This window comes from Serinus canaria, assembly GCF_022539315.1.
Source record: "Serinus canaria isolate serCan28SL12 chromosome 7 unlocalized genomic scaffold, serCan2020 HiC_scaffold_29, whole genome shotgun sequence".
NCBI classification, from domain to species: domain Eukaryota; kingdom Metazoa; phylum Chordata; class Aves; order Passeriformes; family Fringillidae; genus Serinus; species Serinus canaria.
This window is the reverse complement of record NW_026108147.1, coordinates 5,403,543-5,426,311: the sequence shown is the minus strand read 5'-3', so window position 1 is coordinate 5,426,311 and position 22,769 is coordinate 5,403,543. Positions and strand designations below refer to the sequence as shown.

At 45.2% G+C, this 22,769-nt stretch overlaps 1 protein-coding gene across 1 annotated transcript; it reads left to right on the top strand.

Moving 5' to 3' along the window:
• The first annotated feature begins 5 nt into the window (after positions 1–5).
• MCM3AP (minichromosome maintenance complex component 3 associated protein) lies at positions 6–22,323 on the top strand. The gene is made up of 28 exons (XM_050987544.1): positions 6–858; positions 941–1,164; positions 1,798–1,876; positions 3,118–3,265; positions 4,275–4,471; positions 5,440–5,579; positions 5,951–6,148; positions 6,363–6,631; positions 6,803–6,965; positions 7,520–7,680; positions 8,151–8,395; positions 9,160–9,350; positions 10,001–10,101; positions 10,926–11,057; positions 11,680–11,793; positions 11,942–12,094; positions 12,526–12,723; positions 13,011–13,079; positions 13,806–13,940; positions 14,346–14,499; positions 16,270–16,528; positions 16,853–16,950; positions 17,733–18,123; positions 18,242–18,499; positions 18,976–19,105; positions 19,758–19,952; positions 20,582–20,732; positions 20,851–22,323. The coding sequence occupies exons 1-28, from the start codon at positions 21–23 to the stop codon at positions 21,007–21,009; spliced, it is 5,550 nt and encodes a 1,849-aa protein (XP_050843501.1). The 5' UTR covers positions 6–20; the 3' UTR covers positions 21,010–22,323.
• The last annotated feature ends 446 nt before the right edge of the window (positions 22,324–22,769 follow it).

Below are 22,769 nucleotides of genomic sequence, written 5' to 3'. Positions count from 1 at the left end.
TGCACTCCGTCCTCCGCCCCATGGCTAAGGCCGCTCCCCACCGCGCATGCGGGTCGCGCTTCGTTCGGCGGGCCGAGGCCGCCGCCGCCGCAGCGATGTCGGCGCGGGGCCCCTTCCGCAGCCCGCCTTCCTTCACGCCGCCGCTGCGCTTTGGGCAGCCTGCCGTGTTCGGCCAGGGCGGCGGCCCCGCCGGCCTCCCCTTTGCGCCCACCACCACCTTCGCGCCCCCCTACGCGCTGGGCCAGGCTCCGGCCCCGGCGGGGAACGCGGGATTCAGCTTCAGGCCGCCGACCAGCCTGGGCGGCTTCCCGACCTCCAGCGAAGCGTTGGGTGGCGGTGTCTTCGCCGCTCCCGAGTTCCGCTTCAAGGCGCCCGAGAGCGCCGCCGCCTTCAAGCCGCTGTCAGGTGGCGAGGCGGAGAAGGGCCCGGCTGCCCCCGCCGCCTTTAGTTTCTCGTCGTCCTTCGCCTTCCCGTCAGAGACGGGCCCCGAGGCGGCGGTGGCGCGGGAGCCTTTCTCGTTCTCACGTCCCCCCGCCGCTTTGGGGCGGCCGGAAGAGAGAGGTTTGAGGGTGCTGCCGGAGGATCCGGGGGAGCTGCCGTCCAAGGGGCTGAAGCGGAAGGAGGAGCGGGAGCGCTCGCCGCGGCGGGCGGCGGCGGGCGGGCGGGCGGCGGCGCCGCCGGAGAAGCGGGCGGTGATGCTGAGCCGGCCGCGCGGCGGGATCCTGTTCGGCCGCACGCTGGAGGATCTGCTGCGCAGCCAGGCCCGCGAGCAGCGGGAGCGCGGAGACGGCCCCGAGGCCGAGCGGGGACCCGCCGAGGAGCCGCCGCCAGCCGAGGCTCGGGAGCCCGCCCGGGAAGGTGGGCGGGAGTCTGGTGGGGGGCAGCCCAGCCGCCCGGCTGTCTCCCCGCTTGCTGACTGTTGTGTTCCTTCTCGTCACAGATGCGGCCCCCACCGCCCCTGCCCGCCGGAGCCGCGGCAGCGAGAGCACGGAGGGGCTGGGGGTCCTGCCAGCCGCCGAGCTGACGGCTGTCCAGTGCAAGAACATCCCTGACTACCTCAACGACAGGACTGTGCTGGAAAAACATTTCGGCCAGTTCGCAAAAGTTCGCCGAATCATGACCAGGCGCAATAAAAAAATGGCTGTTCTCCACTTTTTTGATCATGTGAGTATCAGAACTCTTGGAAGTTTTCAGCCTGGAGAGGTCTCCAGGGATACCTTAGAGCCCCTTCTAGTGTCTAAAGGGGGCTTACAATAAAGAGGGAAGGCAACTTTTTACAGGGACAGGCTGGAAGAGGACAAGGGGAAAGAAACGGTGTAAGCTAAAAGAGGAGTTAGATGTTAGGAAGAAATTATTTGAAGGTGATGAGGCCCTGGCACAAGTTGCTCAGAGAAGGTGTGGCTGCCCCATCCCAGGAAATGTCCAAGGTCAGGTTGGATGAGGCTTAGAGCAGCCTGGTCTAGTGGAAGGTGTCTCTGCTCAAGGCGGGGGGTGGAGGGGTGTAGCTGAATGGTCCCTTCCAACCCAATCCTGTCTCTGATTCTATGAAGAAAGACTTAAATCTGAGTGCTTGGGGTGGGTCCAGCAGTAAGGAAAACTACACCCTTGTTTGTTTGAAAGCAACAGTTTCTTGTGGAGACCAATTCAGCTGATTGCATGTAGGTTTTAAGTGAAGTTAAAATGCAGCAACCAGAATGTTTTGGGGATCAGTAAATGTTTCTCTGGCAAAAACTGCACTGTGTGTTTCGTTGTTGTGGTGCCAATAGGTTTTCATGCTCTTCTTTTGTTTCCTTTCAGGCCTCTGCAGTTCTGGCCAGAAAAAAAGCAAAAGAGTTGCACAAAGACATAGTAACATTTTGGCAAAAGAAGAAAACAAGTAAGTCTGTGTTTCCAGATGTATAAATAGCGTGCCAGCTGCTCTTTTTTTCCTTGATGTGCTGAAGATGATACCTAAATTATCTCTTAGTAGGTGATATCATGGTTGAATCCTTAATGCAATACACAGTAGCAGTATGGTGATGGTCATCTTTGTGCTTCTATCCAGAAGTAGGATGTTCTTAGGGGGTGTAAGAAAACCCAGTCTGAAATGCCTTGCTGTCTGCCTCAGATCATGGAATGGAATGTGAACATCTAGCTTGCAGGAAAAGGTTCTGAGAACCTACCTAAGGAAAGTGTCCTGAGAATCTCTGCAGAGTCTGCTGAGGTTGCTGTTCTGTGCATCAGTAGTTAGACACTGTTTGAACCAAAAAAAAAGAAAACAACCTACAGAGTTTGAAAGTGGGAAACCTGGATTCCAGACCCTGTTTGGTATTACAGCAAGAGGAGATTGTTCAGTCCCCAGGGGAATACTTATAATGTCAAGTGCTTCCCTTTCTTTAGCTCCATGAATGCAGTGTGTGTGCCTGTGAGATCCTAGCCTGTAGGTGCACTTCAGCTTCCAGCGCATGGATGTTTCCCCTCAGCTTTGACCAACCACAGCCTTGCCTTCCAGAAAACAAATAGCTGCTGAGTTGTCTCCCCGAAATTAACATCTTGAAGCAGCAGCTTTAGCCTCTTCGCCAGTGTAATTTTATCACGGTTTTATGTCTGTGGCAGCATTCCAAAATAACTATTCTTGGAGGGTTCAAGAAATGCAGCTGCAAAAATCCAGGTGGAAAAATTGTCTCTGGAAGAAGAAATTCTCCATTCCTGCAAGTGTTAATTCATGCCAACCTGAGTCTAAGCTTGGATATGTGAAATAAATACTTTCAGTTGGAGCACTTGGAATTGTGATTTACACAGGTGGAATGGATTTTGTATCCCATAGGGAGTTATGACTTGTGGATTATATTGCAAACCTTAGAGAACTGTGATTCATTTGAGGATTAGACTTCATTTACTGCTAATTACCATTATTGCTAAGTGATATTGTCTTGAAAAATTCTTTATAGAACAATGACCTTTACAGCAATTGGTAGAAACTTGGTATAGCTCCCAGTGCAAATTGTTGTGGAAGTTCTGCATGCATGTACAAAACTGGGAGGCTTAGTTTTCATCACCACCTCCATGGGGTCAAGAAAAAGTTGTTGCTTAAACTACTTGGCAGGTGCCGGGTTTCATATTTATGTGTCATTTCAGGTCCAGCAAAAAGGGAATTTTCATCCAAGGAGAAGAAAGCAGGTGAAGAGGAAGGAAGGCAAAGCAGTGAAGAGCAAAGCTATCAGCATTCCCCTCTTAGAAAACCTTTAATAAGATCTTCTGCTAGCAGTGTCATGCCTGGGAGAAGGTATGTCCTCTCCTCTGGGAGTCCACCTGGCAGGAAATGGGGAGCTTGGAGAAAAAATGGTGATCACTGTGTGCCAAATATAGTCCCATTCTCTTCAGGGAGGCTCCTTCCCTTCTTTTCTGATTTGTCTGAATTAGAAGTACTCAGCTCTCACACTTTGTCATTCCTAGGGGCTTATTAGGGTCTTTTATTTTGGTGAAAGTAAAAGATTTTGTTCGTAAAAGCACTTGTAGTATGAGGCATGAGGGAAGCGAACAAACAGTGCTGAGCCCAGCTAGGACTGAGCAATAATGACACTGTTTGTGGTCATGATTCAATGAGCTTCTCAAGCAAGCAGTTTTCTTTGGAGGCAATTAGAGCTCTGTGGAATGAGGGTCTCATTTTTGGAGTAGTTTGGATCATTGTCTCACTTCAGCAAGTGAACAGTCTTCCTGGTTCATGGCAGTCACAGAAGTGGCAAGATTGTCATCTTTGTCACATCTCAATGGTTTGTCTAGTCTGACAAAAGTAATTTGATATGTGTAATCATATAACTATAAAATTAGTCATATGTTATGAAGGAATCAGTATTCCTTGATTTAAAAAGCATGTTTGTGCTTGGCCGTGTAAAATCTTTTAATAATCTCTGTTGCTGTAGAAAGAAAATTTGGTTTGTCTCCAGCAAGCCAGTTCCTAACTTAAAATACAAATTGCTGTGCCCTAGTGTTGCAAAATGCTACAGGACCCATCCATTTCTGTCTCCTCTATGACACTTTCAGTAAGTTCTTTTCTATTAGGACTTTCTCCACAATGCCAGAACTCTTGGCAGCGTTGTCAGGGCAGTGCTGAGGATTTAACCAGATTAACACCCGGGGCTGGTGTTAGCGCAGCACATCCATACATTGTTCATGTTTCCCTGTGAACAAAATACTCTTCTAAAGAGATGCTGGCATCCTAAAGAGCAGTGAACTGATTAAGACCAGGGCATGCGCTAACGTATTATTATTAATAGAAAAGTCTTCTGCTTTAGTTCTCCAGCAAAGAAGCCTGGCCTTCGAAAGGCACTGCAGTTTGAAGCAGAGCTGTTTGATTCCAGTTCTGAAGGGCAGAGCTCAGAGGGCTTGGGAGCTTCACTGTCCTCTCTCAGTAGCCTGGTGGGATTGGTGGCTGAGACATCTGAAGAGAGATATAGGCTCTTGGACCAGAGGGACAAAATCATGCGACAAGGTAATTAACATTAGTTAATGAGTGTGTCATCTGCTTCTCTGCTCTAAAGAAGTGTTTGGGTTTTGTGGCAAAGCTGTTGTGATATTATGGAAATGGCTTAAAAGAGAGTTTAATGTGGAACAGTCTATAAAGTACTCTCTTAGAGTATAATTTTCTGTATTTTTTTATCTTGTAAAACAAACAAATCTGTTCTGCTTACTGCACATGCAAAGTCTTGTGTAAAGGGAAGGCTGGAATGTCCATCTTCTGTGAAGGAGGGCACATAGAGAGATCTGCATCTCTACAGTCTCTTTAAGGAAGGTTACCCAAAGCCTTAACTGCATTTCTTAGAACCACAGATAACAGAATTATTTGAGTTAGGAGGGCCCCTAAAGCTCATCCAGTCCCACCCCCTTGGCATAGGGAGGGACACCTTCCACTATCCCAGGTTGCTCCAAGCCCCATCCAATCTGGTCTTGAAGACTTCCAGGCGTGGGGCTATTACAGCTTCTCTCAGCAACTTGTGCCAGTACCTCTAGTATTTCTCCAAATTCAAACTATTACACAGCTGAGAATTATTTCAAGAAATGTCCCTTTGTTTCACAGTGGTGATTATAACACCTTCCATGCTGTTCTTGCAGTTTTGAAACTGATCCTATTTCTAATTGAAGATCTTATTTTTAATATTGATGGACTTCTTGTCCACTCAATGTAGAATTTTGAATTTGCTGTTCCTTAGGACAAAAAACATTGGATGTTTTTTAAAAGCTTCAGTCTTTTCAGCAAAACTCGCAATATGTGCAACACAGGCCTCAGAGTGGGGAGAACCCCATCCTTGTCCATATGTGACTATACAAAGTTTGGGTACAGTCTTGCATCCTCAGGGCTGTTTTGGCACATCGGGGTAATAGCTTATTGTGAAGAAAAAAAACTGAAGACCCAAGGGATGCTCAGTGTTTGTTCAGTTATTTCTTTGGGTTTTTTTTTAGCTCGAATAAAAAGGACTGATCTTGGTAAAGCAAAAACTGTTGTTGGCACTTGCCCAGATATGTGTCCTGAAAAGGAGCGTTACATGAGGGAGACAAGAAACCAGCTTAGCATCTTTGAATTGCTTCTAGGCACTGATAAGGTATGAGAATCCCAGGATATCAGTATGTCTCATGCTCATTGGAGCTGTCAGTATTGTTTAGCTGATTACAAGAGTAATTCTGGTGCAAAAATTCAATAGGCTGTTTAATTATTGCCTTTGAATTCTGGAAAACAAGATTTGCTTTTTCACTCTGTCATGTCTCTTATTCAGTTATTTAGAACTATAGTTCTAAAGCTGTAATTACATATTATATGTAAATATCTATAGCTATATATTGTCTTAAAGGTTATGAGTTTGAGACTAAGTCAACACTTCAATAGTCAACTCCTTAAAGGCATAGCTGGGATGAAATCCTCTTTACTGCTGGGAAGTTGTACGTAGGATTTTATTCTTTTCCTCACCTCTTGCAGGTGGATCATGCAGCAGCAATCAAGGAATATAGCAGGTCTTCAGCAGATCAGGAGGAACCTTTGCCCCATGAACTGAGACCCTCTGAGGTACTGAGCATGACCATGGACTATTTAGTGACAAATATTATGGATCAAGGAGAAGGAAACTACCGAGAATGGTATGATTTTGTCTGGAACAGAACTCGTGGAATAAGAAAGGTAAGCACTGTGGATAGAGGTGTTTAGTGATAAAAAGCAAAAGATCCCAGCATGCTGTAAAAAAAGGAAGCAAAACGCAATAGTTCTTGAAATGTTTTGAATTGCAGAGTGACTCAAAGCACAGTGAAATGGGTTTTCCAGTGGTAGTGCCAGGTGACTGCACTCTTCAACTAGTTTAAAAATACATGTAATGTGTTCTTTTTCATTCTGTTAGGATATAACCCAGCAACACCTCTGCAACCCGCTGATGGTGTCTCTGATTGAGAAGTGCACTCGCTTTCACATCCACTGTGCTCACCACTTGTGTGAAGAGCCCATGTCCTCCTTTGATGCTAAAATTAACAATGAGAACATGACTAAATGCCTGCAGAGCTTGAAGGAGATGTATCAGGACTTAGCTAACAAGGGGATTTTCTGCAAGAGTGAAGCAGAGTTCCGAGGTTACAATGTCTTGCTGAATCTCAACAAGGGTGATATTCTCAGGTGAGAACAAGGCATCATTTGTTTTCTCTCTTTACCTCTGGGAAGAATTGTGTTCAGAATTAAATCCAGACAAATTGTAATGCTCTTGATTTTAATTCTGTGCTGTTGCAAGTTGCTGTTGATTGTTCGGTATTGAAGCAAAAGTTTTGTCCCTGTCTTTTATCTCCACAGAGAAGTTCAGCAATTTCATCCAGAGGTTAGAAACTCACCGGAAGTTAGATTTGCAGTTCAAGCTTTTGCTGCATTAAACAGCAACAATTTTGTGAGGTTTTTCAAGCTTGTGCAGGCAGCTTCCTATCTGAATGCCTGCCTCTTACACTGTTATTTCAACCAGGTAAGGAAAAAACAGATATTTTAAAAATTATTTAATAAGTAAGACAGTCTGGGATCTGGGGGAAAATCAGCAGAAAATTTAGTACATATTGAGCCATAAAGATAATATTGTCACTGCTTCTTTAGAAGTGTTAAAAAATTTATCAGGACCTTTCTGCTGTGATATGAAAGGCAAATACTGAAATGCTCTTTTTTTTTTCTTGTAATTGTGTACAAATAAATATTTCCCTGAAACACAATTGGGAAGCAGAGAAGCAGGCCTGAGAGTCCTGCAAAGAAATATGAGTCTGCACTTTCAGAAGACCTTGCAAGGTTTTTTCTGCAGAAGAATCACAAAGTGATGTGCTCAAAACAAGTATCATGAAAGAGAAACAGAAACTAGAAAGCAAGTGCATAGGATTTTAAAAGAAAGTTGCAATTCTAAATAATTGTTTGTGTGGATACTTGATGACAAAGTATTGGTGCATTTAAACGTGATTATCACATTTATTGTACACTTTATAGTTTATTTTGGGTTCTGTCCTAGTAGTTATGCGGCTTTTTCTTTTCCCCCAGATTCGTAAGGATGGTCTCAAATCCCTCAATATTGCCTACACTGTGAGCACCCAGAGAAGTACAGCGTTCCCCTTGGACCACCTTGTCCGCATGCTGCTGTTCAAAGACTGCGAGGAGGCAACTGATTTTATAAGTTATTATGGCCTGAGTGTATCAGATGGGTAAGTGTGAGGAAAGTGATGCCTGGGGGGGTTAGCCTGATGTCAAGCAAAGGGGGTAATGGGGGGGAGCTGCTCCTGAAGGTTGGAATCAGAGAAAGAATGGGCCAAGAGCAGGAGATGGGTCTCCGTAGGAGATAAGGACACAGTTCTGCTTCATGGGAAACTGGCATTATAGTGATGCCTGTAGAGTGGGATGAAGCTGAAGAGTGCAAACCAGCTGTTAGAGGATGTTGGAGGACAGCAGTTCACAGATAAGTGTCTGCCATGAAAATCCATGCATTGTAAGGTGTGTTCATCCAAAATCGGAATTTTGAGAGGCTGGGAAAGGAAAAAAAACCCTTGAGGATGCCAGTTAGTCATCTATTCTTGTCAACATTCTGTTTCAAACCAATTAGTTTCAGAATTGAAAGCCTGTAGGTTACTGGAGCTTTGTGGACGTATGTCTGGTTGTTGCTTTTGTTTTTCCCCAGTGGTTACGTGGAGCTGAATCGCTCAGCTTTCCTGGAGCCAGATGGATTACCCAAGCCACGGAAATCACTGTTTGTCAGCCAAAAGCTCACTGTCTCTGTTGGAGAGGTTGTGAATGGGGGGCCCTTGCCCCCAGTGTGCCACCATGTGCCTGTGTCCAGCTTCAACGGGCAGAACAAATACATTGGTGGAAGCACCTCTGTGGATCAGGCTGGCAGTAGTCAAAAGCACAGTGTGGAAGCAACAGGTGAGAGCAAACCTGCATTTTAGGTACTGCTCAGATTACACTGTCAAGGCAGAAGCTGTTTGTGGCTCAGAGATTGAAACTGCATGATAATTTAGATGTAGTGAAAGGAGTAGAATTTAAATTGCAAGAGAATTACAGAATGGTTTGAGTTGGAAGGGACCTTGAAGCTCATGAGGTTCCAATACCCAACATGGCAGGGGCACCTTCAACTAGACTAGGTTGCTGAGGTGTATTTATGTATCTGTAAAAGCCAAGAACATCCTGATTAATGTGTTTCCCAATTCAGAAAATTCTCTGCTGAGCCAAATTTTGCCAACATAAGTGAAATAACAAATGCTTGACTACTTCGGAAAACCAACTTCCCTTTGCAGTTTGGATGTTTTTTATTTGCGGGTGTTTGTTGCCTCTGGGTGTATAAACATGTCAGTTTTCAGGTTAGCTGAATGTGTGCTTTTCTGTCCTTGCTGAAAGTACAGATAGTGTGTGTAGGTGCCAGGTGTGCTTGACTTAAAACAGTTGTTTTGTTGGAAATACATGTGCTTGTTAATGAGGGTAATGTGCAATTAAATGTTTAAATGTTTTGTATAAAATATTTTTAAATGTAAATTATCTCTATGATATAACTTTAAGGCAACAAACTGCTCTTATGGGTTTATTTTATGACCTGCTGAGTTTTATCAGACAAGCCAGTTTTTTGAAGATAAAATTTGCTTCTGTTTGTGATTGATCTGGTTTCCTTAATTTTTCTCCTTTTCCCTCCCAAGAAGGAAGAGTGGAAAGTAGAGGTGTGGATTTAGAGGCCACAGCAATGAGAGTCCAGTCCCCATCTCATCTTCTGCCCTTGCTGTTGCCTTGTCAGCTGGTGCCAGTCTTGCCCTCTGCACAATCCATCTCCCAGCCTGCAGCACAGCCTGAGCCTCCCCCTTCAAAGCCTCAGCCTGGTTACTCAGATGAGGTAGGGAAATCTAAACCCATCAGGAAATATTTGGGAAAGATCTGTGAAATATAACAAAAGGTAACCAAGTTCTTAGGGTATTTCATTTTTCTGGAACATGCATGTATGTCAAATGAGACATGACAAAAGTTTCTTGCTGTGGGTACATAACTATTAATGCTGGGTCTTGAATGTGTACCCCGTCTACCTGTGCTGTTTTTCTCCCTCCTACACAAGTTTTTGTATGCTGATGCTGAACCAGTCTCTCAGAGTGTCTCATTGCTTTGTACAGTACAGTTGTCATATTCCACCTAAATAAAGGCAAATTTCAGTGAAGGGTAGACCTGATAATTTGGAAATAAATCAGCTAGAATGGAAGTCTAAGGTAAGAAAATAAGAGTTGCTCCTCAGTTATGGTTTCCTGAATTGATTTGCCATATTTAGTACAAAAATCTGCTTTTGTTTCTGTGCTGTTACTAACCTTTTAGATAGTCTAAATAGACTGAAGTTTGCAGGCTGTTGTGTTTGATTAAGTTGTCTCAGTTTGTAAGCAGAAATACAGATGCTGCTGTAAATTACAGTCAGTTAAGGAAGGCTGGAGAGCCTTACTCCCAGTTTACTCCTGAGAAGGACTACACCTTGTTTCAGCTGCTTCTTCTGCTGTGTTGCAGGACGTTGCCGAAGTGGTGGATGGGCTTGTGCGTGATGTCCTCAAAGGAGAGTGCAGAGAAGTGGGCAGAGCAGGAGCAGCTTATGTGACTGCTGCTATCTGGTAAAGAGCATTTCTTGCAGGTTCTCCTGGAGTCTGTCACCACAGTTGTCCCTTGCCACAGCAGCATCTTGTGTGAAGATGGTAAAATTAAGCACTGCCAGGTCTGTGATGGAGACTGTGTTACTGATGCAGTGGAAGGGAAAGCAGACCTTTCTTCAGATGTCTGCCACATCCCAGCTCTAGCCTTAAGGGAAGGCTGACCCAAACCTCTGGAAGCTTTGCCTGGTTAGAAACTTCTGTCATGGAAGGGAAGGTGCCCAAAGGGGGACAAGAGGAGCAAGTCCAGATCTGGCTGCTTCTCTGCTTCTGATAAATTTCCTCTCCAGGGCAGTTAGTAGAGTCATAGATGTGGGATGTGACCCAAACAGTTGTTGTTCCAGCACTGTCTGAATGGGATAGCTGACCCAGGCTGACTAAAGTACATTCCCTGTGATGTCATGGTCAGCAGTAAAACTGGGTTAGAAGAAGAAGTTGGAGATTTGTGGCTTTCAGGGTGGACATTGATTGGGTACTGTCTCGATATTGCTCTTCCCATGGGAAGTGATGACTGGCTGCTTTTACTTTACTTGATGGGGGAGTGGGTGTTTTGCCTTTCTGTATTACAGTGTGTATTTATTTCCATCCGTGAGTTTTCCTTTTTTCTTCCTACTTTCTTCCCTGTCCCAGTGCGGGGAGGGAGTGAGCCAGTATCAGTGTGTGTGTGTTTGGCTAATGGCTGGAGTCAGCCCACCACAGAGAGCAAGGTGTGGCTGAGAAAAGTGTAGACCTGGGGCTTTGAATGAAACAATTCTGGCTTTGAGAAGAGATTTGCTGTTTCTGCACAGTGCCTCAGAGGCCACCGTTGAGGAACTTGTGACTGAGGTGATGGGGGAGATCCTCAGAGAAGTGGCTGGAAACATGCTCAGTGTGGAAAGGTGGCGTGTTCAGGAGGAACGGCGCAGAGTGGAGGAGGAGAGGTGAGGCACTGCTTTCGCTGTGGGGCACAGTGGGCTGGGTAGACCCTAGAGAATGTAAGGATAGCTGGTGCTAGCCTGGGTCCTTGTGCCTCTGCTCAAGGCCCGTGTCTTTCTGCCATGTGGCAGAACAGTCTCACCTTGAACTTCCCTGGGATTGTACAGGAAGGGCTCCCCTCTGCATTCTCGGGTGATTTGCTGGTTAGCATTTTGGTTCGTCAGAGCCATGGTGAAAATGGTGGGTGGGAAGTTTAGCAACTTTTATTTATCCATAACTTCCAGAGAGCGACATGCATTTGCTGTATGCTGGAACTTTTCCATCTGAGTGAGCCACTTGTTTGTAGCTTATTGGGGTAAGAATAAATAGAATCCTAGAGTAGTTTGGTTTGGAAAGGACCGTAAGGATCATCTAGTTCCAAGCCCCAGCCATGGGCAGGGATGCCACTCACTAGATCAGGTTGCTTAAGGTGTTTTTAAGGGAAACCTGGCTCCATGCAAAGCTGCTTATTTAGAAACCAGATAGTGGGAAATATTTTTAGGCAAATTAGCTATTTGACACTGCATGTAGTGCTTGTGTAACTAAGCAGCAGGTTTGTCAATGTAAATTTTTTCTTTGTCCTTCCAGGCAAAAGCAGGAAAGAGAAGAGTTAATAAAGCAGTTGAGCCAGTTGCTAGGTATGGAATTAATGGAAGAAGTAATAAAGGAGAGTATTAAAGAAGCTTCAGTCAATGAGTTAAGGTGTGTACAATGTGCTGCATGCTGTAGTTTGCTTTCCCAAGGGTTTCCTAAATGTCATGGACTTCGCTGTTTGCATCTCAGCCCACTGAATTGGCATTTGCTGGAGGTCTTCACCTTAGCAGTCTTGGTTTGTTTAATTTGGAACCAGATGCGCCTTAGAAAGAGACCGGCAAGCCCGGATTGCCCGGTGTTCAGAAGAAGTGTGTGGCCAACTCATGGAGCTCTTTCTGGAGGATGAGATTTTCCAGATTGCCAAGGAAACTCTTCAGGAGCTCCAGTGTTTCTGCAAATACTTAAAACGGTGAGTTACCACCCTGGGACATGGCTGCTTCACTTGGGAGCATTGGCATGGAGCAGTTAACAGAGATGGAACTACCACTGTCTGGTTGTGTTCTTTCTGAGACAGTTTTTTCTGTCTTATCTCCTTGGTAAGGGTAGACCTTACAGTATTAGTACCAGCCTCTGCTAAATTACTGTATGTGGGGAAAGGATCACATCTTTGTGATGATCCTTTGTTGTGCTCAGGTAATGAGCTTGGTAGAAGATTCCAGCTTCATTCTGTCTAGAAACTTGTAGTAATTTATCCTTGTATTGTTTCTGCTGTTCACTGGTTTTCCTGCCCATATGCTCAGTGTGTTGTAGTTGTTGTAGTGTTCATTTTACAAATATCTGGTGACAAAGGTTTGCAGAGGAATTAATAAACGTGACCTATTTATCTGTTCTTTTCCAAAGGTGGAGGGAAGCAGTGATAGCTCGGACAAAGTTGAAACGTCAGATGAGGGCATTTCCAGCTGCTCCCTGTGGCTTGGATTCCAAACATCAACTGAAAGCACTGTCCCCCAGTGCAGAGTGGCCTATAGCCATGGAGAACTTGTGCAAGAGATTTGTAAACCTGGGGAATGGAGGAAAGCTAGGAATCTCTTGCACGAGGTAAGGGATACTTCAAGTGGGATCAGTAGGAAATCTGGTTGATTTTTGGAAGATAAATTACCAAAAATTCTTTCGCTGTGAATGTTGTAGTGGGTTTTCAGAACTGTTTATTCTTAAATAGCTTCCAAAATACTTTCTCCATAAATGTCATGACCAAGACTGAAAATCTGAATAAATTCTTCTGTTAACAGCAACATTCTGAGGCCTCTGTAATATTTCTCAGTCCTCAGTGTTCTTAGATTTGTTTAAAGTATGTGTTGATACAGCCAAGAATATTTTATTTCCAGATTGAACTTGCTGAGAAACAAGACAGTGCATGAAATGAAAATTCAGCACTTCTACCAGCAGTTGGTAAGGTAGGCTGGGGTTTGGTTCTTGTTTTCTTTAGAAGCAAGCTGTAGCAGATGTGCCAGACATACCAGAAGTGGCCCGAAGGTACGGCTAACCATGCCCGAATGTCTGCTTGCAGCCTTGCATTTGGGGGTATTTTGGAATAAGGAGAACTGGAAGGGTCATGGAATCATAGGATGGTTTGGGTTGGAAAGCACCTTAAAGATCATTTTGTCCATTCCATCTCCCTGCCATGGGCAAGGATACCTTCCACTAAATTAATGAAGGTGTTGGGTCAGATGATCCTCCTGGGTGTAATTTTAAGGATCTGATGGGTATTATGGTGTTTGACTTTGTACCTGGATGGGATGGGGCCTGTGATAGGCTGTGGGGGTAAAGGAGTAAATGAGCTATTAGTGACCTGGATTCTGGTTGGGAAATATTGATTGAGATATTTGAACTGCAGCAGAAGGTCTGGCTTCCCATGGCTCCTCATGCTCTCCAGTGGCCTTGGGTGTGTGTTGGATCAGTGTGGAAGTGAAGCAGTACACACGTGCTCCTGAAATCCCCAGAGTAAGGCTCATGTGTCAGGTTTAGCAGCTGCAGTTCTTGAAGGATGAGGAACAGATCCAAAGAATTAACTGGTCAATACCCTACAGTATTGTAACTTGTTCAGTGCAAGACAGACATTCCTCAGCTGGGAAAGAGCCCTGGGGTGGATCTTTTCACCAGTTCTTTTGTCTCTCTCTAAGTGATTTAGCTTGGACCCCCCTGGATCTTGTCTCATTAATCACGGAACATATTCCAGTTCAACAAGAACAGGTTTTTTGGAAGGCGCTCTTGGTTTTGCCCAGTGATGATGAATATTCCAAGGATGATCCCAATAGGTATGTTGAAGAGGTGGTTGCTGGGACCCTTTCTCAAACAGGGCAGACTTCTTTTATTTAGGTAGAAGAAGATTAGTAGTATACAGTCCTTGATGTAATTTTGTCTGTACCATGTCAGATTTCCAGGGGTTTTTTTCCCCTCTAGAGTACTCTAAACAATATAGCTGTAATTTATTACAATGATCTGAATTTTTTAACATTGTTTAATTCCTTTTGTTCATATTGAGAACAAAACTGTGATAGATAATTTCATTAAAATTTATAGCTATTTATTAGGTCTATTTATCATAACCTAAATTTATAGAATTATGATAGATTGTGGTATCTTAGAGGTGCTGATACTAAAACCCTAAAGTGCCAGTTTCAACAACAAAACTCCCCAAAGCCCTATTTTTTGTTTGCTAGGATACTGGTGGATTGGCTGAAAGCCAAGTTTATGGGACACAGAAACTGTGAGAAAAATGCTTCACATACAGAAGGCAAAATTCAAACACTGACATTATTTAGTTCTCCTGGCATGCAGGGGACCAGAAGCATTAAAGTCAGTGTGTGTATAAAGGTAGGTGTATAAAGGAGAACAATTTCATGATATCTAAGAGGCCATAAAAGCAGGGTGGGCTCTTTTCCAGTGGATGTGGTGTCCTGTCAGATGGAGGGAGATGATACTGGGAGGGTGTCTTGGTTTGAAAAGGCAGGTGTCCGCTAAGGAAGGCAGGACCCTCCCTTGAAACAGAAAATGCAAACCCCCTCTCTCTGAATTAATATAATTTTGGAGTTAAGAGGCTCTCGGGCAAAGATATGGAAGTAGGAATAACAGTTATTTATTAGGAAAAAGTAAAAGAAAATATAAAAATAAAAATGCAGTAATACAAAACAACACTGACTCAGAATATGACCTGACTCCCTGTGGGTCAGGGTTGTGGCAGCATCTCTAGGGTCCAAGTTGCTGCCACACCGAGATATGTGTAAAGTCTCAGCTTGCATGCTCAAAGAATGAGCCGGAGTTCTTCAGTTCTCGGTCTCAAGGTTGTTTATTGTGTCTTATCTATAAAAATTTTTCTTCTGCCCTGCTGAGGTCCATCCAGCTGGACAGTTCCAGGCACCCTGCCTGCCCCTGGAGCAGTGTTATCTCTTTATACTAAAAACTACATATACAATGTTTACAATTACTTTCCAATACCTATCACCTATGTTAGACAGTGAGCTTCTACTCAAAACCAATATAATAGTGCCAACATCAGAGCAGAAGATGGAGGCAGAGAAGAAGAAGGAGAAAGGCTGTACACACCCAAATCCCTCCATCTTGCCCCCGAAACCCCCATTCTAGAAACCCCAAAAATCTATTTTTTCATCCTGTGATAATTTCACTATTATGCTACTTAAACTGCTGCAGCTTGCTGGTCTTCATACAAGGCTGGTAATTTGCTCCATGGGTCATAATCAAACCCACAGGTGTTCTGGGCTCTGTGCCAGGGTTTCTGGGCCCCTGGCAGGGGTCCCAGCAACTCTGGACACCCAGAGGGATGTCCTGAGTTCCGAGAGCAGCAGTCCCATTAAATGGTGGCTGCAGCCCTCCTGCAGTGACAGGTGTGGTTCTGTTGAAGCTGTGATCCTGTAGAAGGGTGAAGTTTTCCTCTGAAGGTTCAGTAGTGGTGTAGACGGGCCTGGTCTTCCTCTGGGAATCCAGTGGAGAAGAAAGCTGCTCCTCTGGGAATCCAGTGGGAAAAGCCTGACCGTCATGTTCCAAATCTAAGAGTATATCCCGGAAGGGAATGTTTGGCTCCTCCCCCTGGGCAGAGCGTCTCCAGAGGGGATGATGTAATTTTGTGAGCCATGCAGTGACACTCAATGGCCCATTTACAAAAGATATTTCCCAGAGGGAGGATTGGTTTGTGGAAGAGATGAAGAAAACTGCCCTGCCTGGTTTTAACAGGTGGCCCAATTAACAGAAGCTGACATCCCACGTCTAAGAGATGGCAATAGAATAAACACACCCAGCCACATTTTGCATTTTCATCCTAAGACAGAGGGATAGGGTTATTGAAAAGGTCTGAAAAAGATGGCGTTTTTTCTTTGTTTTCAATCAGCTGAGAATTACCTGTAGTAGTGGAACCTGAATTATCAATTCATGGTCCCAAAGCAAGTGCTGAAGGATGCTTCTGTGCTCACCTCTCAGATGTATCCATGTTGGCCTGACAACAGCTTGTTGTCTTAGGTTATGTAGAGTTCCTGGAAAAGGATGAATGGCAGTGACAATAAACTGCAGATTTTGCTGTGGAAATAACTTTCTTTAGCTACATTATTGTTGTCATCTTTGTTGCCTATCTAGGTGGCACATGGTGCGCTGTCTGACTCAGAGCTTGATTTGACTGAGACACAAAAGGACTTGCTTGGGACCAGTGGCCTCATTCTTCTCCTGCCCCCCCGAGTTAGCAGTGAAGATGTTGCAGAAGATGATGTTTACTGGCTTTCAGCTTTGCTGCAGCTGAAACAGCTGCTTCAGGCGAAACCTTTCCACCCCATAGTTCCCTTGGTGGTTCTAGTTCCCAGTCAGAAAGAGGAGGCTGTGGAGAAAGAAGTAGAAGATGGTATGTAATTGTTTTTGTGTCTTGAAACAATGAATGTTTAGGGCTGCCCAAAGTAGAAGCGTTGTGACTAGTGCAGCCTCTTAGTTACAGTTAAAACAAGAGGCTGTGAGGTACAGCACATCCCAGAGCTTTCCTAAAAATCTTGAGGCCTTAAGAGCTTACCAGTTTTGGCTTCCAGTTTTCTTTCACACACAGTATTTGATCCTGAGAGTCTGTGGGCAGAGATGAAGGGGAGCAGCAATGCAGTGAATGTAATGCAGAGCATATGGCCCAGGGACATGTGTTCTTACTCTGTGTACATGATGAGTTTTCTTATTCTTTAAGGTTTGATGCTCCAGGACTTGATTTCAGCCCATCTTATTTCAGACTACACTGTTGTAGAGCTCCCAGGCTCTGTCAATGACTTAGAAGGCACCAGAAGGGTAAGAATAGCAAGATGCAGGAATTATTTTCTGTTATTTTTGACTGTTCTATTTTCACTGACCAGAGGTCAGTGGCATTTCCTACAACGAAAAAATAAAATACTGAAAACTGCACTGAGACCAAAATTCATGGATTACCTAAACCCCGTCTTGTCTGCCCTGCCATGTTGCTGCTCAACAGAGGAGTGCTGGTGGTGGGTGTAAATCATTTTATCCTTAAGCTCTTAGTCCTGAAATGCTGAAGACCCTTTGTAGCTGTTCTGGCTGCTGTGAGATCATCCAGAGTTATCCCATCTTGGTGGATGGATCTGAGATGCCTCTACCTCCCGTGTTCTGTACAGGAATACAATCATACAGATCTCTCCCTGACAAGCCTGGAGTGATGTTCACCCACAAACCCTCACAATTTTGGTCCGCACTTCAAGGACTGCCATGATCTGACATGATATAGTCACCCTGGACTAATTTCTGTGAATCTGTCCAATTTTTCCTGGATAAGTTTTCAACAACCCCAGCATCGTGCAGCCGGGAATTCCACTGCATACCTGTACCTCATGTGAACAGCCTCTTCTTTGTCTGTTCTTGAGCTTGCTGTGTGGAAATTCAGTTTGTGGCCACCTAGCTGGAGAATTATTGTTGGAAATATAAGTATGACAATACCTGATTTATTTGCCTTTTGCTGCATGTTCTCTTGGAGAATGTTATTTAAACTTAGGGTTGAATCCTCTGTGTCCCGATCACTGCAGAACAGTTTCCAACCCTCCCTCTTTTGTGTGTTGTAGGTCTCTGCAGCTGTGGGCTGGCTCATGTCCCAGTGTCCTGCCTCCCTTGAGCTCTGCAGCCAGACCCTTCAGGAGTACATTGAGGATGGGATTGATGGAGAATTTGGCAAGCGTTTCTATCACGACTGGAAGGAAAGGCGTTTAGCTGGGCTGGCATCCCAGGAGCCTGGGGTCATCATAGAGCTCTACAACAGTGTCCTGCAATTCCTGTCAGATGTGGCATCCTCAGAGCACTTTTGTGACTTGTCTTGGCCTGTCACAGAGTTTTCAGAAGCAGGGGGTAACAAGGTGTTGCCCCACCTGCAGTGGAATATGCCAGATCACCTGGCTTGGCTGAAGAAGGCTGTGCTGTCCTTCCAGATCCCATACTTAGATCTGCCTCCTTTAGGCGGTAGGTACTTCACACTGCAATATCTTCTTGGCAGCATGTTGTTCTCCAAGATGTGCCTGTGCAATGTTGGTCCTGTTACAAATTCTTGAAATTTACTTTTTTTTTTTTTGTTCCACAGCTCCTTGGCGTCCTGTTTGCCACATGATTTTTCAGTATGTCTCTCAGATTGCAAGTTCTTCCCACACTCAACCACTGATCCAGTCTCAAGTGGAGAATCTGCTGAGCAAAACTTACCAAAACTGGAAAACCAGAACAGCTGGGAACTCTGGTGAAGATGGACCTTCTGTTGATGAGATCCCTTGGGATTGTGTCTTGGCAGTCTGTATTGATCATAAACTGAGAGACTGGAAACCACCCAAACTGCCTGTTGCTCCAGGTGTTGTATCCTCCTGCGGCATGGATGATGCTTCTTTTGTGATGGTATTTAATACATTGCCAGTGGTGCCTTTCCATATGGCAGCAAGTGATATGTAGCAGGGAAGCAGCTGGGGTCTTGCTGTGTTCTGCATGCGTCTTCCCTTTGGAGCATATATTTAGTATTGGTTACGGCTTAACTTGATCCTGTGAATACAAATGCGGCTCTGGTTAGAGTCTTTCAGCCCTGCCCTCCCAATGGGAGAGGGTTTGAGTCAAACAAAGGCCAAGAGTTATCTTTCAGAAGCTGTGTCAGCAGGGAGAGAAGGCTGAGTTAATTATCACTTCTGTTGACTAAAGAAGATTGTCCCTGACTCTGAAATCTATTTGAAAGTGAACAATTGCTCTTGCCCCAAATTGCCTTTTTAATAATGAGCTTTTCTTCTGAAGGAGAAAACCTGTGCAAATGATAAACGTTGGGTTTGGGTTTATTCACAGAAGCTGTAAGCAAAGATGGTCAGATTCGCGTGTACTTCTTCAAGGAGCACCTAAAGAACTACACCGTCCCTTTCTCATGGGATCAAGCCAGGCTGCGGACGCAGGAGGAGATCCGGCAAGGCCATGAGAGGTGAGGTGCTGAAAAGTAGCATTTGGCATCCTCCCAGAACCTGCTTGTGTACATCTCCCTAAAATGATGTACAAGGCTGTGCTGAAACAGAGTAGGAAGTAGATTTTATTTGTACAGAGTTAGTCAGCTCTCAGAGAAATGGATTGCTTGGGGAGTGCTCAAAGTGTAGAAATCAACTTCTGCCAAAAAAAAAAAAAAAAAAAAACCTGCTGCTGAGGCTTTGGAGTTGTGCAGAGCATGTCGGGAAAACAATGTGAGTCTGAGAAAATGATAGGTTGAGGGGGAAGGATGCCTTAGAGCTGTGTGGTATTAAAGTGTTTGAGATGACAAGTCTAGCTCACTTCCCTAGCCATGTTCATATGGAAGCCCATGTGAACATGGCTAGGGAAGAGCTTCCTCTTGGCAGCTTAGCTGCAGCTGTGCTGTGTAGTGGGTGATGTTTGGGGTGAATCCTGTGCTCCTGTCAGATTAGTTCCTCTCTAATCCCATGCACAGGATGTGCTGTGTTGGTTGCTGGCACAAGGGCATTATTTGTCAAAATTATCACTTCTCACTCCCTGCTATTTCCAAGCTTCAAGCTAAGAGGGAAAAATCAACACACTTAAACCAATTCATATGATTTTGTTTATTGTTTTTTTCCTCCCTTCTTCAGATCAAAGATAAAATCTCCCAGTTCTTCTAAGAAGCCCTACAGTATCTCCATGGTGCCAGGTCAGTATGGCTCTGGCATGAGCATGCTGCCAGGTCAGGAAGTGAGCATTCCAAGCAGAGATGAATTCAGAGACGCATCCTTGGCCCAGGAGCGTTTGTTGGCACAGTTGCAACTGGAAAAAGTAGAAAACAAGAGGTAAGTTCCTAGAGCAGCATCTTTTCCTTGCAGCTTCAGCCCAGGGTTGTAAACAATTTGTTACTGGTATGGAATAGGAAGTTAAACTGTGCTAGAAAAGAGCCCTGACTGTCTTGAGTTCCATCTGATTTCATCAAGCTCATCAGGGCAGTTCCCTACTATTTCCTTCTTGCAACAGGGGAACAGTCCAGGATGGTAGAAATTCTTGGAGTTCTTAGGAATGGTTGGAAACTCTGTGGGTCAGTCACACCACCAGAACTGAAGCAGTACAGTGTGTACAGTGTGTCCCCCAGTGTCACAAATGTCTATAAAGTCTTCTCTGGGATGTCAGTTTGTAGCAATGCAGATGACAAAGATGAAGAACTAAAGCTTTTGAGGTTGGTCCAAGAGGTTTTTGTCTCTTCTGCATTCCCGTAAGTTGAGTCTCTTCAGTCTGTGTGGCTCCTCTCTGTGATACCACAGTCCTCTGTGATGGATTTTGATAGCTGCAGTGGGGCACATCAGAATGTTTTGAATATTGCTGTGGAGATCAGATACTTCTGAATCCAAAAACCTCTTAGTGTAATACACTGGTTGCAGGGACAAAGCCAGGCTGCCATCTGACTGGTGCTCTTGCCCTTCCCATCCAGGTTTGAAGAGCAGCTACACCAATATCTAGCTGAGGATATGGAGCCCCTTGGGGATCTCCTGGGTCTTCCTCTCTACCTCCCTCAGTCTCTGCTCTCCACCCCTGCTGCCACCTGCCCCTTGGTGAAGAGTTCCATGTCAGCTGCTCAAGAGGTAAGAGAAGGCAGTTCTGAGCAAAACTAAAGCTCTGAGGAGTGCAGGAGGTACAAAACCTGTAGTGGGAATTACCTTGGGAGAAAGTCTCAGTTTTATCTCATTTCCTTCTGCCCAGACTGTGAGTCAGGAGGGACATGAGGTTCTGGAGCTGGAGCAAAGCTCTACGCTGTCGGACAGACTCAAACACCTGCAGCAGCTCCTCAGAGCCACCAAGGAGGCCGAGGCTGCCTCTGAGCTCCACATCTCTGCTCTGGTGGACATGGTGGACATTTGAGCCAAGCTGAGACATGAAGACTCAGGAAAGAAGTCCAGGTCTAGGTGATTGAATAGATGCACTCCTGAGCATGTTCCAGAACAAGCAGGTGTTCTCCTGGGATGAAAACATGGAGCAGCCATGGGGCCTGGGCCCTTCTCACATGGCTGCAGGGCACAAGGTGAGCAAGTCATGGATGGTCTGGGACTCCCTCCTTTTCTGCTCCACAGGCACAGAGACGAGTCAAATGCTTTTTCTTGGAAGGCCTTAAATGACAGTGGTGGTTTTTCTTTCTCCCAGCTCTCATTGTGGGTAAACACAGCTTCATCAGGTTCAGGTGTAGGGTAGCACAGGCCCCTGGATACGTTGGAGCAATTGCTGTCCATAGCCACAGTCCCTGAAATGTTATGTCAGTCTGTGCTTCCTTCATGCAGGAACTGCCTTGCAGCAGCACTGTGGTTTGAAATTCCTATTGTCTTTCCAGGAATGTCAAAACACTAATTCTCAAGTTGGAGCAGCACTTGGCCATGATTTTTGTACTTCTTGTTGCTCAGTGCAAATTCAGAAGGATTTTTGTTGTTCTGGGCCCAAGTTCTATTTTATTAAAAATACCTGAGGTGCTTATTCCACAGATTCCTTGTCATGCTGGAAAACAGGATACTTCCTTCAGTCTTCTGTGAACAGCTATGGAGAAACAATTTTCCTCTTTCTTTTTTTTTTTTTTTTTGGAAGAGCAAATAGCCTGCATTCTCCAACATTTAAAAACCTTTGGAAGTTGAAGGCTCTTGGTTTTGGTTTAATTCCCAGTAAATAATTTGAAAATGTACTTCATGTCTGCAGTACTCCTCTACAGTTCATCTTTTTCTTTTTCTTACAAAATCAGCCAATTTTTCTCAGACAGAGCCTTCTGCCAGGTTGAATATAAATTACTGCACTAAATTGATTATCTTGCCTGCCCAGCCCAGGTTGTAATCCTCAGTAGTCTGAAAGTGTCAACTGCCTTCCAAAAAAGTAATTTTACAGTTTTTTTAAATACTGTTTCATTTGTAGTATTTATCTTAAACCCAAAATAGCAATAGTAGCTTAATGCTAAGTTGAAATAAATTTAAATTGGAAAGGGTGTGCTTTAAGGCTGTTCCTGCTCCAAGTGCTTTGGTCGGGCTTAGTTTTGTTGTTTAACTGGTTCCATGTGAAGGGAAGCATGTGCCCTGCTTTGGATGTTCTCAGTTTACATGAAATTCAGCTGTCAAAATCCCACAGAGCTTTGGGAGCATGGCTTATACTATTTGCTGTAAATTGTGTTTTGCACCTAATAAAATTTTTAGTGGCTTGAAAGGTGGTCTCATTCCTCTGTAAAAGCTCATGCTGAGAGATGCTCTCGAAGGGGAAGGGATTGGGAAGGGTGGCTGCTTGTCTGTTACCCGGGAGCTGTCTGGGGCACCAGTGTGGGGGGCTGGTCTCGTCCCGGCCTCCCCTATATCGTTTATCTGCTGATGGAGAACCCAGAGCAGCAGTAAAACTTCGACGGAGGTGGGATTCGAACCCACGCAGACAGAGCAGAAAGGTTTAGCGGTCCATCACCTTAACCACAGAGGCACCTCGTACCCGCCTGTCCTTCCGCCCCGCCCCCGCCCCGTGCTTTCACCCGGCCCGCCGTCCCTTGGGAACCGCCCGTCCCATGCCTCTGGCCACCCCGCGCTCTTAAGAGCCCGACCCCGTGGGAGCCGCCCGCCGCGGGGGCCGGGCGAAGGCGTTGGTAGTGTCCGGGCCGGGCACACTGC

What these genes read in the sequence shown, in the direction of transcription:
- MCM3AP (XM_050987544.1), top strand. Translation starts at nt 21, where the DNA reads ATGGCTAAGGCCGCTCCCCACCGCGCATGCGGGTCGCGCTTCGTTCGG. An exon ending in TGCTTCTAGGCACTGATAAG is followed by an intron (nt 5,580 to 5,950) that starts GTATGAGAATCC and finishes CACCTCTTGCAG; the next exon opens with GTGGATCATGCAGCAGCAAT. An exon ending in AACAAGGGTGATATTCTCAG is followed by an intron (nt 6,632 to 6,802) that starts GTGAGAACAAGG and finishes TTATCTCCACAG; the next exon opens with AGAAGTTCAGCAATTTCATC.